The 14094-nt window shown below is 34.6% G+C and overlaps 2 protein-coding genes across 5 annotated transcripts; one reads left to right on the top strand and one right to left on the bottom strand.

The window, feature by feature from the left end:
* Positions 1-487: 487 nt before the first annotated feature.
* Positions 488-4082, bottom strand: gall (galanin-like). The gene is made up of 6 exons (XM_026914610.3): positions 3646-4082; positions 2983-3066; positions 2842-2896; positions 2638-2733; positions 2182-2247; positions 488-2073 (listed from the first exon to the last, which is right to left on the bottom strand). The coding sequence occupies exons 2-6, from the start codon at positions 3064-3066 to the stop codon at positions 2015-2017; spliced, it is 360 nt and encodes a 119-aa protein (XP_026770411.2). The 5' UTR covers positions 3646-4082; the 3' UTR covers positions 488-2014.
* Positions 4083-7929: 3847 nt separating this feature from the next.
* Positions 7930-14031, top strand: cd37 (CD37 molecule). 4 transcript variants are annotated; one of them, XM_026914716.3, is made up of 11 exons: positions 7930-8062; positions 8770-8837; positions 9277-9340; positions 9611-9741; positions 9916-9990; positions 10214-10321; positions 10489-10641; positions 10975-11058; positions 11966-13210; positions 13425-13556; positions 13707-14031. In XM_026914716.3, exons 2-9 carry the CDS (start codon positions 8772-8774, stop codon positions 12035-12037), a joined length of 753 nt encoding a protein of 250 aa, XP_026770517.3. In that variant the 5' UTR covers positions 7930-8062; positions 8770-8771; the 3' UTR covers positions 12038-13210; positions 13425-13556; positions 13707-14031. The 4 variants fall into 4 exon arrangements, with proteins under 4 accessions (XP_026770517.3, XP_034164981.2, XP_034164980.1 ...); XM_034309090.2 differs by lacking the exon at positions 10975-11058; XM_034309089.2 differs by lacking the exons at positions 11966-13210; positions 13425-13556; positions 13707-14031 and having other exon boundaries at positions 10975-11962.
* Positions 14032-14094: the final 63 nt, after the last annotated feature.

The raw sequence follows: 14094 nt of genomic DNA, 5'->3' as shown, positions 1-14094 counted from the left end.
AAATTCAACTTGTCTGCGTCTTCAGTTCATGTAAATACTTGTCTACAAGGTTCTTAACTGTTATTACAACTGGCCTGTGGTAGAATTTTAAAATATGTGCTGAGGAAAATTGCTGAGTTAATGACCATGAAGGGAATCAGCACACAAAATGTGTGCAGTCTATTTCACATAGGGAAAAAAAAAATCACCTCATATGATGGCCATCACATCATATACACCAAACCTGGAATACAAATACCGCCACCAAGTGGCCTAATGTGTCTGTGGGCATCCACATAGATCAGGGTTCTCAAGTTTCAGTTCTGCATGATCTCAGCAGAGTTTAGCTGTTTTTCCTGTTCTATAATACCAGTTTCAGCAGATATTTTGCTGATTAGATTTCACCTAGTGACTCAGAGCTGCAACTGCCTGATGTTTTGATGGAGGCCATTAATACTGTCATATGGAAATAAGAACCTAAGACCAGTGAGGACCGCTGACAAAAATACTTTTAATCGCTCTTATGCAGCAATGACAATGCAAAAAAAGGCACACAGATACAACACAATACATTAAGCAGGCACACAGGTCCATTGCACAATCATTGCACAAACAAACATTTGTAATACAGACAGAATAGCTAAAAGAGCAGGAAATCAAATCAGTCACCCAAACATTAATATTGAGTGCTAACATAATCAAGAGCCCAGTTAGTTAATGCTGATGTATTTGTAAATTTTTGCACAGTGTTTGTAAATGAATCTATAAATGTAAATTTTAAAAATATGGATGTATTCTTTGGTCAAATCCCAAAAAGGGTTGACATGATTTACACAGATTCCGGTACAGTGAGCCAACAGCAAGTTGAGCAGCTGGCATGTATTTATTATTAAATTAAATATAGAAGTAAAAAGGTACGGCAGCATATTTAGTACACTTAAATACACCTAAGTACACTTACTGGTTGTACCAAAGTTGTACCAAATAGTGGCAACTAAGCATTAATATAAGACATTAATCAGATTAATTAATCAAGTAAGTAGATAAATGTACAGAATTTTTTTTACATGGTGGAGCATGTAAATCAATTAAATGTACATGGCTATTTTAATATTTAATTTGAACAGAACAATGCTGCTGAACTATCTAGTCTAAGCAATGACGTGACCCTCAAAACGCATTTGCTAATTTGGTAAATGCTTAAACCATCCCGTTCTAAACTATGATTTTACGCTGTATTAGTCAAGCAAGCATACCCTGTTCCCCTTTTTAAAATAAGCACAGTTTCTCATACAGACACTCTTCACACATCAAAAGACATCTCCTCAGCATCCAAACCATGTGTCATTTCAGATCAAATACTCCGATCTGAGGATAGTTTTATGTATTTAAGACACGTTTCATTTAATAAAGAAAAGTTCCATGGTTTTATGTTGCAAAACGTCATCTATACATATGTCCACTTCTGTGCACTATGTAATTACATAATTTTATCTAATTAAGACAGATTTTATGTAATTAAGAAAGGTTGCATGGTTTCATGCTGCCAAACCATAGCTATACATAGGTCCACTATGTGTTAAATGTATATATTTACCATATATATACCATACACCATATCAATATTGTGGCATTATTATATATTTTTTTCTTTTGTTTTGTATGCAGACAGACTGATGTGCTATCAGGGTAGATATGAGAACAGCTTTGCATTAACTGCATTCATTCTAAGGTAGATGTAAGAAAACAAGTGGATATGGGTAATGAGAGTTGATTTCTAACATATAACTGGCACCTTCTACTCTGGTTATTATTAGAGTTCCATTGATAAAGAAGGAGTAAAAGAGCTCAAAAGCTTCATTTGCATTTCATTTTTAATGTAATTTAAATACCTGCTGTGAATTTCTCGGCAAAGGTGAGAGTCATACGAAAGACTTTATAATTTAAAGTCAGAATGTATATGATGAGAGAAGTAAAATGAATATGATGAGAGAAGTGTTGGCCCAGTGCAAATGGTTAACTAAGGCCGTTTCTTCTATCGTGTCACGTCATCAGTAAATGTAGAGCTGATCAAGTCTTCAATGCTTTTATCATCTGAAATAGAGAGGCAGCATGGTCAAAAACAAATAAACAAAAACACAGAGGAAGAGTGGCATACAAAGTGTATGTTTCAAGACAAAACAGTTACAAAAGCAGTCTAACCTTTCATGCGTAGATACATGAATAATTCCATGAGTGCATGCAGATATGACTCATCTGTAACGGATCCTAAAAAGAAGACAACACAGTGCAATAATGGCAGATATTTTTTTAAAAATACACTCTTAAGGGGGAAAAGGTAAAATGTAAATCTCTTCAAGGTTTTTGATTGTCCGTTTGGAGTTCTGTGTAGAACCCTTCAAGTGAGTATTTCCCTGTCAGAGAGGTTTCCAGGTAGAAGCCTTTTAAGAAGCTAGGAATTCCCAACTGAACACTCTTTTCCCAAGAATTTAGAAAGTATCTGCGTAATTACAAGATTTGTAATCAAGCGATATAGTTTTTTAACATTTCAGTACTAAAGCATATTTCAGCTTAAAGAATAATTCCTCACACTGATATCATATAATTTGTAGTTGTCTGTGTTCATTATGCAAATGTACATGAAGGACTGGTTCTCACTATATGAAGGCTGATGTGTTGGCAGGATGGAGTCCTCCGTGCTGTCCCGCTTGCCCACACTGGCTCCATGTCGTACAGTAAGAGTTCTGTGTGCATCTGGATGTGGTGATTTAGGAAAATCAAGTGCTAGTTAACAAAGTAAGAACCAATGTATTAATGTACATACAAAAAAAAAACTGCATTACAGTCTGTATGATCACTTACAAGGTCCAAGTAGATATCCAGCACTATTCAGTGTCCATCCTCTTTTCTCTAGACCCTAAAACATAACATATAAGCACGAAGATTTGTAATCTTTGTGTCTGTAGAATTTGTTTACACTAAAGGTTCTTAATGAAAATGTACCCTAAGGGTCATCCCATGGGTCCTTGACAGTTGAGGGGACAGGACACAGAAAGAGACACAAAACAGCATATAGCTCATCTGCATCTGCAGAAGGAAATATAGCAGTGAGTCAGGGGGTCAGAGCTTATTTTCAAACTACAGCTTATTTATTTTTTTAATTAAAAATTGAAATATTGGAATATTTTTATTTAATACATGTTTATAATAGTATTTCAACTCCATGCTAAACTAAATGTCAGATAAGTAAACATCAATAAACCATCAGTATAAATCAATTTAAATGATCAGTTCTAAGTGTTTTTTTTTTTAGCAATATGCTAAGTTTACTATACAAGATTCCAGTAATGAAGAAGGAATGAGACTTATTCTCAATTCAACAAGAATTCAGGATGTTTTGATAGAATAGACAAGTGCCAAAAATTACAGCACTAGTATTTACAATGTAAGGTTTACAATATATGTTTTTTTCATACATTTCTTTTGCTTAGTCTATATTAACTTGCACACCATTATTAATAATCATTAAGCAACTAAATCAAAAGTCAAAGGCAAAAGCAGTTTTATGCAGGCACATTGTATAAAATTTGACAAAGTCAACAATATTTAAAAAATCTATTACTTGTAATATTATGAAAATAGTAAGACAATTCAAACTATACTTACCTTTTAAAAGAGAGCTCTACTTCCAGTCAATAAAAATGTCGCAGTTAAAATCCTTGATGCAAGACAGGTGAGAGTGAATCTCACCTTTAATTAACTTTTAAAATTATGTATGTAATTTATATCAAGGCAAATAGGTAGTACATGAGTAAATGTACTTGTGATGTGATTGTGCTTTTGCTTGTATGAGTCCAGGGTAGTGAATGTCTGTCTTTTATATACCCTGGGACATGTACCACATTACCATAATGAACCTCTATTAGTTTGGATTTCATTTATCTTAATTGGCAGTGTTATTACAGAGACCAGGGCGTGAGGGTGGAGGGGGAGTGATGTGACAAAATTAATCTCACACGCAGAGAACGGGAGAGGTAAGTAGCGGAAGAGTGAGAGAGAGCATGATAACTCAGACAGAGGAATACACAATGAGAGATCTAGCTCACATTTATGATATTGCAAAACTTAAAGAGCTCTAAAAACAATACTGAAAATCATTTTTAAATATAAATTATTGTAAAACTAATGTATTTTGAGATGAAAAAGACGTTTGGATAGATTGATGACTAGATAAAAAAGAGATAGTTGGATAAATTTAATAGTTGGGTAAAAATCCACATCTTGTTCTCATGTACAGCAACAACTAAATAAAGCAAGGTTTAATAATATTTTGTAAACATATGAGTGTGCACTGTAACAGACACCACTGAGCCTGTTTCCTCCCACCTCCACCTGACACAGTCATACTGTCCTCATGCAGAGCAACTGAAATCCATTTCATTCCATGATGCTGTCCTTAATGGCTATGCCTTGCCCCAGGTATAATTGCTGCACCTACTGCCCCCTACAATCCATTAGCAAAGGGGCCCTAGAACACTCCACCTAATTACAGGCCACTAATTATACAGCACAGAGCTTCAGCAGTACTGTATAAGGGGCTTCATAAGGCCTTTTTCATCATCTCTGTCCTCATGGGAGCTTCAGTTTTAACCTTTTGTAAGCTCACATTGCATCATTTGTACTTTCCCTGCATATCTGTGATTCATCTGGTGCATAATTATCTCTGCGCTTCCTTAAAACATTGTCATCATGTGCCAGTCACAAACTGAAATCAAGAACAGGTAAATGAGAGAAAATAGATCTGGTGTTTCACTCTATAAATGTCAAGAGTGTTTAATTTACTATACATGACATGGGTGCTGTCAAGTTACTGTTGTGCTCATGTGTAAAAGTGGCTGCGTGAGTAAAGCTCCAAAACATCAAAATTGAAACAATTAAAATAAGTGATAAATAATGAGAGACGATGTGCGTAGTGTAAAACAAGTGACATTTTCCCACACTGTCAAAAGATGTTGTTTGATCAAGGCTGATATTGATGTTTGATGACAAACGATAATTTTCCACATCATGTGCCACTGATGTTTGGTGACATGTGATACTGACGTTTGATGGCAGATGTTGTTTTCAATGCATTCATTCTGATATTTGACATCATCCTACAGTCTTGGGGTAGTTACCTTAGATACTGATAAATCTGTAAAGCTCAGACCCAGATCATTATTAACAGAATATGTTAATACAGGACTAATAACTAATGTGTGCTCTGACAAGTCTTTTACAAAATTTAACATGGTTGCAGAAACCATGGTTACCATAGTTTTTACCATAGAAGAAGAGGGATAGAAAAGGAGAAATAGAAAGGGTGGTGATGAATATTGAAAGGTTTGCAGACAAAAATGTCCAATTCTCAATATGGTCTTCTTGTGTAGCACGCTTTAGTTGCTCAGTTTATTTCTGACAGCTGCCTTCAGGTCTTTTATGTGGTGGTTTGCAACCTTTTTTAGCCGTGGACCCCTAGTGTATTTTGACTGATCCTCATGGACCCCCAAATAATATGTATATACTGTACTGACATTTTTGTAAATTGTCATTGACATTTCAGATTACACAATGACATACACATTTAATTTTACCCATTAATGTCAAACTTGAAACTGAAGTTTTTGCAGGAGTTTTCCTGGATTGAACAGTAAAATGTTCACACTTTACACTTAATTTTATTATCACTCTGATTATCAAACCTTGCATTAATGACGACACAGTGAACATAGGTCACTCCAGAATGAGTAAGCTAAGCTACATTAGTGAGAGAGTTGTGAACGCGCATTAAAATTATTTTTTTTTTAAACAGTAATCTGTGGCTTTTCTGGAATTTAATGAAATTTAAAAATATATTTGAAGTATATTTTGAAATATTTAACAAAAATTAAAATTTTTTAGAAACAATCCCACTGACTCCCTGTAATTATGCCAAGGATCACAAGGGGTCTGGGGACCCCTGGTCGTGAAACACTGTTTTATATCAATTTTTGTGTACACTTTAAGACAGTGCAGTATATCAGACATACTGCAGAAAAGCACAAGATAATCTATTAAATAATAATAAGTAAAAATACAAAATTATAATTATGGCACCATTGAGGCTTACACCTATACCTTGCAAATTGGCCTACTAAAACCTACCGCAGCCAGCTCATGTTCTTAAAGAGCATCTTCAGCAAATTCTGGCAGATGTAATAGAGACATGATCTTAAGTTGTATTATGTATTTATTTTGATCATTTGTGATCTTAATCAAAAGTAATGTTCCATTACTAATGTGTTCTAAAAAAACGTGTGTGTTGGCCTTAAACATGAGACAAGGACAGTGACATCAGCTCAGCTAGGGAGTGAGTTTATTTAATTCCTACACTCTAAAAATACATCTTTGTTCTGGTCTATCAGACACATCTTGCATCATGCTCCTCTACCTGACTCTAGTGAGACGACACTGAAAACCAGGCCTTGTATATGTAAATGTTTAGGAGAACCGGTAGTGGTGGGAGGTAGAGGTATACATGTTTTAATATCGCACTCTAATTCTGCTCAGTCCTTGCCCACACTTACAGGTTTTTTTTTGTTTGTACCTGCCCAAAATATTTGCTAATGAACTTGGTTGGTTCTATTTCCCAAAATATAAACATATTAGTAATTTAAACTTCAGCAACCTTAACCGGGATAAAGCAGTTATAGAAGATGAATAAATGAATGTGGTAAAAATGTCATGCAGGCTCACAGGCTCAACATTTCAGTGAACTTTTAATTCACATTTAAATACATGCAAAGCAAAAACATATATAGAATAACATAGCCTATAGAACAGCCACAGACTTCTGATATTAAGTTTTGTTGAGGGCAAAAACATATTGTGCTTTTTAAAGTTCAGGAATTTACAAACTTGCTAATTTTGTCTGTCAAGTATTTGAGTTGAGATTTAGCTGCCCCACGCACCTACACCCACACACCAGTGATTATGTTAGATGAGCCAGTGGCCGGTAACGCAGATGATATTTGAATACAGGGGCACTGCATCAGACAGAGTGGGTGTTTAAACAGTCTACTATGTGTGAACAAACTGAGCACAACATGATATATAAAAGATAGACATTTGTCTGAACTTGAACAGTACACATTGTTTCACTGAATTCTAAAATGACAGTATCATCACTATTATATTATCATTTAAAAAAAAAATTAGAGATGGCACCGATCTGATACCCAAAATCAATATCAGGCTGATATCAGCAAAAAATAGTGACTCGGAAGGCTTGGAGAAAAAAGAATTAAGTTGATCGAATTGTGTAAAAAAATGAAAAAAAATGGAATTGGTTTTGGAAAAGATTGTTTTTGGAACTGGAAATGATTTTTTGCATGAAAGGTGTGGTTTTGTGCAAGTTGTGTTTTACTTTAACTCTACCTGCACTATCTCTATCTTGCACTTCTAATCTCATTGCACTATAACAGCTGAAATGCATTACAATACTTGCTACAATACTGTTTATAACATATAGCACATCATCTCAGTATACACATCACTCTTTAAAGCTCTTGTTTCTTTTTCTTCTTTTGCACATCTGGAAAACTAGGCTTTATTGTATTTATAGTCATTTATAGTACATGCAGTGTATGACAAGAAACTAATTTGCTGAATACATATTCAGTGTCAATTTAATATAACATCCTGATAGTTAATGCGCTGATAGTTATTATAAAACATTGTAGGAAAACCATAACAGTATCATGGGTAAAGGTAATAAACATAGTTACCATGAAGTACAATAGTGAAAACATGGTACACATAAACATCGACCTTCCAGCTTTCCGTTCTTTCTTTGAAGATGGCAAAGGGTTATATTTTATTTATGGAACTGACTGGTCACAAACCAGTCACAGCACAGCTGCTTTGCATGCAGCCCAGGACTCCAAAGTCACTCTACAATGCAGCACTGTATGCAGAGTATCTTCTACATGGTCTCACACAAGGTTGTCATATTTCACTCAGACACTGTGTTATCCTTTTGACTGGGAAAATATATATACATGAGGTAAGGTCATAGTTATTTATTACCCATTTTAAGTGCTGTATCTAGTGATATCAGTCAATGTTTCAAAGCTGTACTAGTGTATGGATATGATTCTACTGATTTGAATGCCTATATATCAGGTTGATTATCTACTGATTTTGGTTGTAACTAAGAGTGAGAGAGAGAGAGACTATTTAATCATCTGTTGAGATTTCAAAATGTGTGAAGTTTTTTGTATATTAGAGTGTTTTTGTATCTTCATCATGCCGTAATCATGGTAATGTTATTTATCCACGTCTTTGCCTGTGCATGAATAGTTAAAGCTCTGACTGTGAAAGATGATAGGCTCTATTTCCTTCACTTAGGCAGAGTAATGCGAGATAGCTCCAGGTCAGGCACTGCATTCTCTTTTACCTTTGTTTGGCCCTTTCATGTCAAGCATGGGTGTGGGCTGTTTTACACTGCTCTAGCATGAAAACCATCAGCCGTACACAGTAAAATGTAAATGAATGATGAATATTTCAGAAAATCAACAGGCCATATCATCAGCATGACTCTGAACCCAATCTCCTGTTATTTTAAGGCATTCCATTTCTATGTATCTCCTGAATCATGTTCAGAAAATACTGACTGATTTCTGTTTCCATTTGGATTTGGGAATTTACAGATGTCAGCTGAACTGCACCACTTTTGTGTCATTACTGACAAGTGACAACATTTCTTTGCAGATATGGCATCTGAGTGCTGCCTCAGTGTCACCAAGTACTTCTTGTTTCTCTTCAACCTTATCTTTTTTGTAAGTTGTATATGAATAATTGCTATTTATATTTATGATATAGTTAAAAGCTTAAAACAGACGCCATATCTGAAGTGTGACAATAAATATGGACTATGTTTTACATGCTTAATGTTTGTATTTATCATCCTTTTACTTTTCTGAAAAAAAGGCTAAATATATTTATTGTATATATCTACAATGTCTGCAAAGAAAACAGCAATGTACTCCCATAATAAATGTAGAAGTAATAGAAATTGCAGCATACTACACAAAGTTTCAAGAAACCTGGATATTTTATGAAAAGAAAATTCCTTCATCAACAGTGTAAAAGTGCTTTTGAGGCTGAATATTAGTTGGTACTCCAAATATTCATTGGTATCAACTGTAGTTTCAATCATTATTATGTGAAGGTAAATGTTTGTCTTCTCATGTATATAATATGTATTTTCCCTTATAGTTGTTGGGGTTGTCCGTCTTGGGTTTGGGATTCTCGATAATATTTTCAGAGTCAAGTCTTCTAAGTGAGTATTATTTTTCTGGCTTTCCACATCTTAATAATAAGAAGTAATGGGATCATTAGCAGTCTAATACACTTCCCTCTTTTCCTTTCTGTTGTCTCTCCTTTAGAGCAGAAAACTACAAACAAATACAAATTGTAATCCTTAAATATGGTTAATTATTCTCTTTAACAATTATTAGACATAGCCCTGATTACTGATATTGAACTGTATGATTAATCTTTAGCATTAACTTATCTCAGATATCATAAGATGTAATGTGCATTTTCACAGTACCCGACCCTCCCTACCTATCCAAGTTTCTCTACACCCTTCTGCTGTTCATCAGTGGCTCTGTCACCATGTTATTGGGCTTCTTTGGGAGCCTCGGTGCTCTGAAGGAGATCAGATGCATGCTGGCAGTTGTGAGTTTATTAATGATAATTCATGATTTAAAAATGTCCATCTTGCTTGATGTTTAAATGCAAATTATATATCAGGTACGCATCCTAGAAGGTTAATATTGAAGGTTTAATCAATACAATGTGTTAATCTGCTTTGTTGAAATGAAAAGGACTAAACTGACCTGTGTTTTTCAGTATTTTATCATGCTCACCGTGCTTCTTGCAGCTCAGACAATTGTCACAGTTCTGTTCTTCACACAGAGAAGTGCGGTAAGTCAAGCATGGAGAGAGCACACACCCTGTGACATCCTGTCACTTTTTTTCTTTGACTGTTAAAGGGGGGGTGGGGTGGAGGGTGAGTGCCTTTACAGTATCTAAAGGGCTGGTGCCTTTATTACCCGTGAATAATTAATTTCAAGTAATACACATGCTAGTTGTACAATTTTGATAACCAAAGGTTAACCAAAAATCCTTTTTCATTTTCTCTTACTAGTTTGAGAATTCTCTGGAAAGTCATGTTACTGAGATTATTAAATCATTTGAGAAGAATGATTCAAGTCTACAACATTTTCAAAAATCTCTAGAATTCGTTCAACGTGAGGTAAGGCCCAAGTTGAGAAGTCATCCACAACAAAGCATAAAACAACTAGCAATGTCATTGTGTATCTGTACTGTCATGACTATAAGTATCTCGTTTCTCTCAAGTAGTTTGATTGCATATATTCAAGACCCAAACTATTAATGTAACCTGAAGTTTTGTCTACTAAGGCCCAGTGCTGTGGCTGGAATGGGAAAAATGACTGGAAAGAGTTCCCGTGCTCCTGTCTGTACATAAATGCCACAGTTAATGCCACTTTTCAAAGCTCAGACATCTGTCCCTGTCCACGCTCCTCAAATTACACATGTGCGGTGTATGAAAAGGTACCGTATAATGTTATAATGTTAACCTGCTTTTCTTTGATTGTTAACAGAAATTTAAATCCTTTGCAATGAAAGACTAGTACTTAATGGTAGCAGATAAAATTACTTAGTGGCTGGTTCACTGCTGTGCTTGACCTAACAATATTACGGTTAAAAGCACAGCACTAGATTTAAGTTGTTGTGACTGTCAAGTGATCAGACATCAAACTTGTGAAAAATATTATGTACTAAGTCTTTAAATAAGTCTAAATATGCTGCTTCCTAATATATTGCCCATATGAATGTGACTAGTAGTGCTTTTTGATCCCATTTGATTTCTTTCCCTCTCATTAGAACTGCAGGGAAATTATTAAAAATTGGCTTGATGGAAATCTAATGATCATTCTTGGAGTGGTACTTGCTCTAGCTCTTGTAGAGGTGAGAGTTAACCACCAAATGAAAAGTGTCTTTCTTTCATGCATTCTTACAAAAGCTTGGCTCTCTCCATATTCTCAATATGTAACATGATACTGAAGTTATTATAGTTACACAAAACATACTGCACTTTTGCATGGGCAGAATGCATGACAGAATGAGTGTACCTTATTGTTTTATTATTAGCAGTATTTGCTATTTCTCATGCGCTTTGTGTTGTAGTGTCTCCAGTGGCTGTGTCTTGTCGCATTCTGTTGTCTTAAGCGCACCTATCGATGTTGCCGCCCAAGAAACTCATATGGCAGCCATGGTCAACTTTCCAGGTCTCAGAGTGGATGTAGTGTTGTCAAGCGGATCTGTGTTATTCAGACTAATGCAGTAATATCACAGTGGATGATGCTTCATTGAAGCATAACATACCAGAATAACAGAGCAAATGTAAATTTTGCAAACAACAGTTTTTCCTCTATAAACAGTATACTGTAATTAATATATTCACAAACCAAACTCTTTGTAGCAGCTACCATTGTATGGTGGTAAATATCATTTTAGTAGTGATATTCTAGCAATTAATAACAACTCACTGTGATACTACGATTTGAGGAAGATATTTTAATTAGGAGGCACTCAGTTAAATAATTATATTTATTTATATTTACATGAATTATGCCTTCATGGATTAACATTACTGTATCTCCTAAATCCTAACAGTGATTTCAATGTGGAGTATTGGCAAGGTACATTGCATATGTTGGCTGTGTAGTGAATTGTGCAATATATTGTGGAATTTTTGTGTGTGGTTTTGATTGGGAACTTCCCTACTATTAAAAATGGGATTTTTCAAAAAAAAAAAAAAATTCTATTTAAATCTAAGAGAATTAACATCACCTATTGACCCCTGTCTCAACAGATATGTGGTACCATCCTTTCGATGTGTCTGTATAACTGGGTTTCCGTGGATTACTCCATGACTTTCTACTAGTAAATCAGTGTGGAGCACAGGAAGAACATCAGCTACAAGCTTTCTGTATTATGCATACTGACAGTTCATTTTGTAACACATCAGTATTGATTTCTGTACATTTTGGCAGTGGTACTTCATTTTTTTTTAACCCAAATTTATTATTGGTTCCTGTACATTATTTTCTTGTGATTCTCGTATGTAGAATTTTTGATGTTAATAAATAATAAATTCAAATAACAGAGTCATGTTATTTACATTAAGGGAACCTTTTTTTGGAATGTTTTTCTTGTCTGAAATTATTGTTTGAAATTTTCCAGTATTTGACCAAACCCTCATTTCTTTAGGCCTAAAGATGTTATAGAAGTATCTATTGCATGTAATTGTTTATCTTCCTGTTTTCCAGTAAGGAGGAAAAATAGAAGCACCTGTATGCATTTCACCAAAATAATGAGTCTCTATTTTCACACCTACACAATGGATGACCTCAATCCTGTAGGGAGGTGGACAGCTCTATTCTTTTTAAGACTTATTCATGATTATTTTGTTGATCATGAACTTTTATTGTTTTGATAATATAAAATGTTTAATATATTTATGCATTGTACAATTTCAGCTTAGGTTAACGTTAGGTTAATGAGTCAAGTAGGCAAGTGGAGAATTTCTCTGTGGTATATATGAGCTTAGATAGACCAAAATATAATCCACAAACAATAATTTAAAACATACTAAAACAGCAAGTATTATTTCCTGAAGCTGAGATTTCTTCATGATTTGTAATCTAACATGTTAACATTAATCTTGAGCATTACATGAAACTGAGGAAGGCCAGAGAGGATATGTGATACTCGTGGGTAGGCCGCTAATGTGGGAGATGTTCGTAGCTCATCAGTTATCAGATGTTGTATATATACAGGTGTGGTCAAAATAACTTGTATGCTTTTGCTTTTCCTGGACAAACCAGACTGAATAGGTTAGAGAAATCTTGCTCCATTTTTCATATTCAGACATTCTACTTAACATCTTAAGCATGCTTATATTTAATCATAGCGCTTTTGAAATTTTGACAATTTACTAAATTATTATAATGATTTAGATCTTTGGCCAGTATTCATCATTTACTCAGTCATTTTTACAACTGAACAATGGGACCTCGAGTTTCAGTTCTATTTGTGTTTGTTGCTGTTCTCTCTGGTGAGTCTATAGATTTTAATCATTCTCATGACTAATGCTTTTGATTAGTGGGTTTCTTTTCTTTTTTGCTGTAATATAAAAATAAATATAAAAAGCCTTGACCAAAAAATAACTGAAATATGAACTATGGATGATTTAAATATATATTTACTAAACATTTGAAATTGAAACAGTTGTTTATAAAAAGAAATATTCAATGCTGTGGTCATATCAGTTGCTCAGGCCCTGAAGTGTAACTACTGCCAGAGTATTGAGAGGAACCATCCTACCTGTGAGCAAATGGAGGAGATAGACTGTAGTGTGGGTCTCACACAGTGCATCAGGCTCATATTCCATGAACCAGCATGTATGTTTAAACAATAATGATAAGTGATTTTTAATATCTGAATACAACCAGTAAAAACCATAAAACATTAAGGAAGTTTATGACAGTGTTTGTATTTTTTTAATCATAAAAAAAAATTACCATATTTCACATTCTTGTAACTTGTTTTAGATGGTGAAGTGCGTCGATGTGCCAGTACCAAGGAATGTGAGGATGATGTGCCTGATCTGGTGGAGAGAGAATGCTGCAATACGGACTTCTGCAACTGATCTTGTTGACCAACTGATCTTGTTGACTGATCTTGTTGACCGAGACTCAATATGCTCAATTACAATAAATTTGCTAAATCATTCCAGTAATTATTTATAGCAATATACTCCATGATTGTTAATAAGAGAATGATGCAAGAAAATTATTTAGTGCATGGTAGATCACTGTAAATTACACACTTGAATCAAAACGAAATAAAATAATGTGCATGTCTGCAATAGGAGAACAACCACTTTGTCGTTGTCTTTGACACTTTGTCAAAAAAAAAAAAAAAAGTAAGCAAGAAAAG

The sequence above is a fragment of the Pangasianodon hypophthalmus genome, chromosome 12, assembly GCF_027358585.1.
Source record: "Pangasianodon hypophthalmus isolate fPanHyp1 chromosome 12, fPanHyp1.pri, whole genome shotgun sequence".
In the NCBI taxonomy this organism is placed as follows: domain Eukaryota; kingdom Metazoa; phylum Chordata; class Actinopteri; order Siluriformes; family Pangasiidae; genus Pangasianodon; species Pangasianodon hypophthalmus.
This window is presented reverse-complemented; position numbering and strand designations above follow the sequence as displayed.

What these genes read in the sequence shown, in the direction of transcription:
- cd37 (XM_034309089.2), top strand. Translation starts at nt 8,772, where the DNA reads ATGGCATCTGAGTGCTGCCTCAGTGTCACCAAGTACTTCTTGTTTCTC. An exon ending in TCAGATGCATGCTGGCAGTT is followed by an intron (nt 9,742 to 9,915) that starts GTGAGTTTATTA and finishes TGTGTTTTTCAG; the next exon opens with TATTTTATCATGCTCACCGT. An exon ending in TAGAATTCGTTCAACGTGAG is followed by an intron (nt 10,322 to 10,488) that starts GTAAGGCCCAAG and finishes TTGTCTACTAAG; the next exon opens with GCCCAGTGCTGTGGCTGGAA.
- gall (XM_026914610.3), bottom strand. Translation starts at nt 3,066, where the DNA reads ATGCAGATGAGCTATATGCTGTTTTGTGTCTCTTTCTGTGTCCTGTCC. An exon ending in CCCATGGGATGACCCTTAGG is followed by an intron (nt 2,897 to 2,982) that starts GTACATTTTCAT and finishes GTTATGTTTTAG; the next exon opens with GGTCTAGAGAAAAGAGGATG. An exon ending in CATGTATCTACGCATGAAAG is followed by an intron (nt 2,074 to 2,181) that starts GTTAGACTGCTT and finishes TCTCTATTTCAG; the next exon opens with ATGATAAAAGCATTGAAGAC.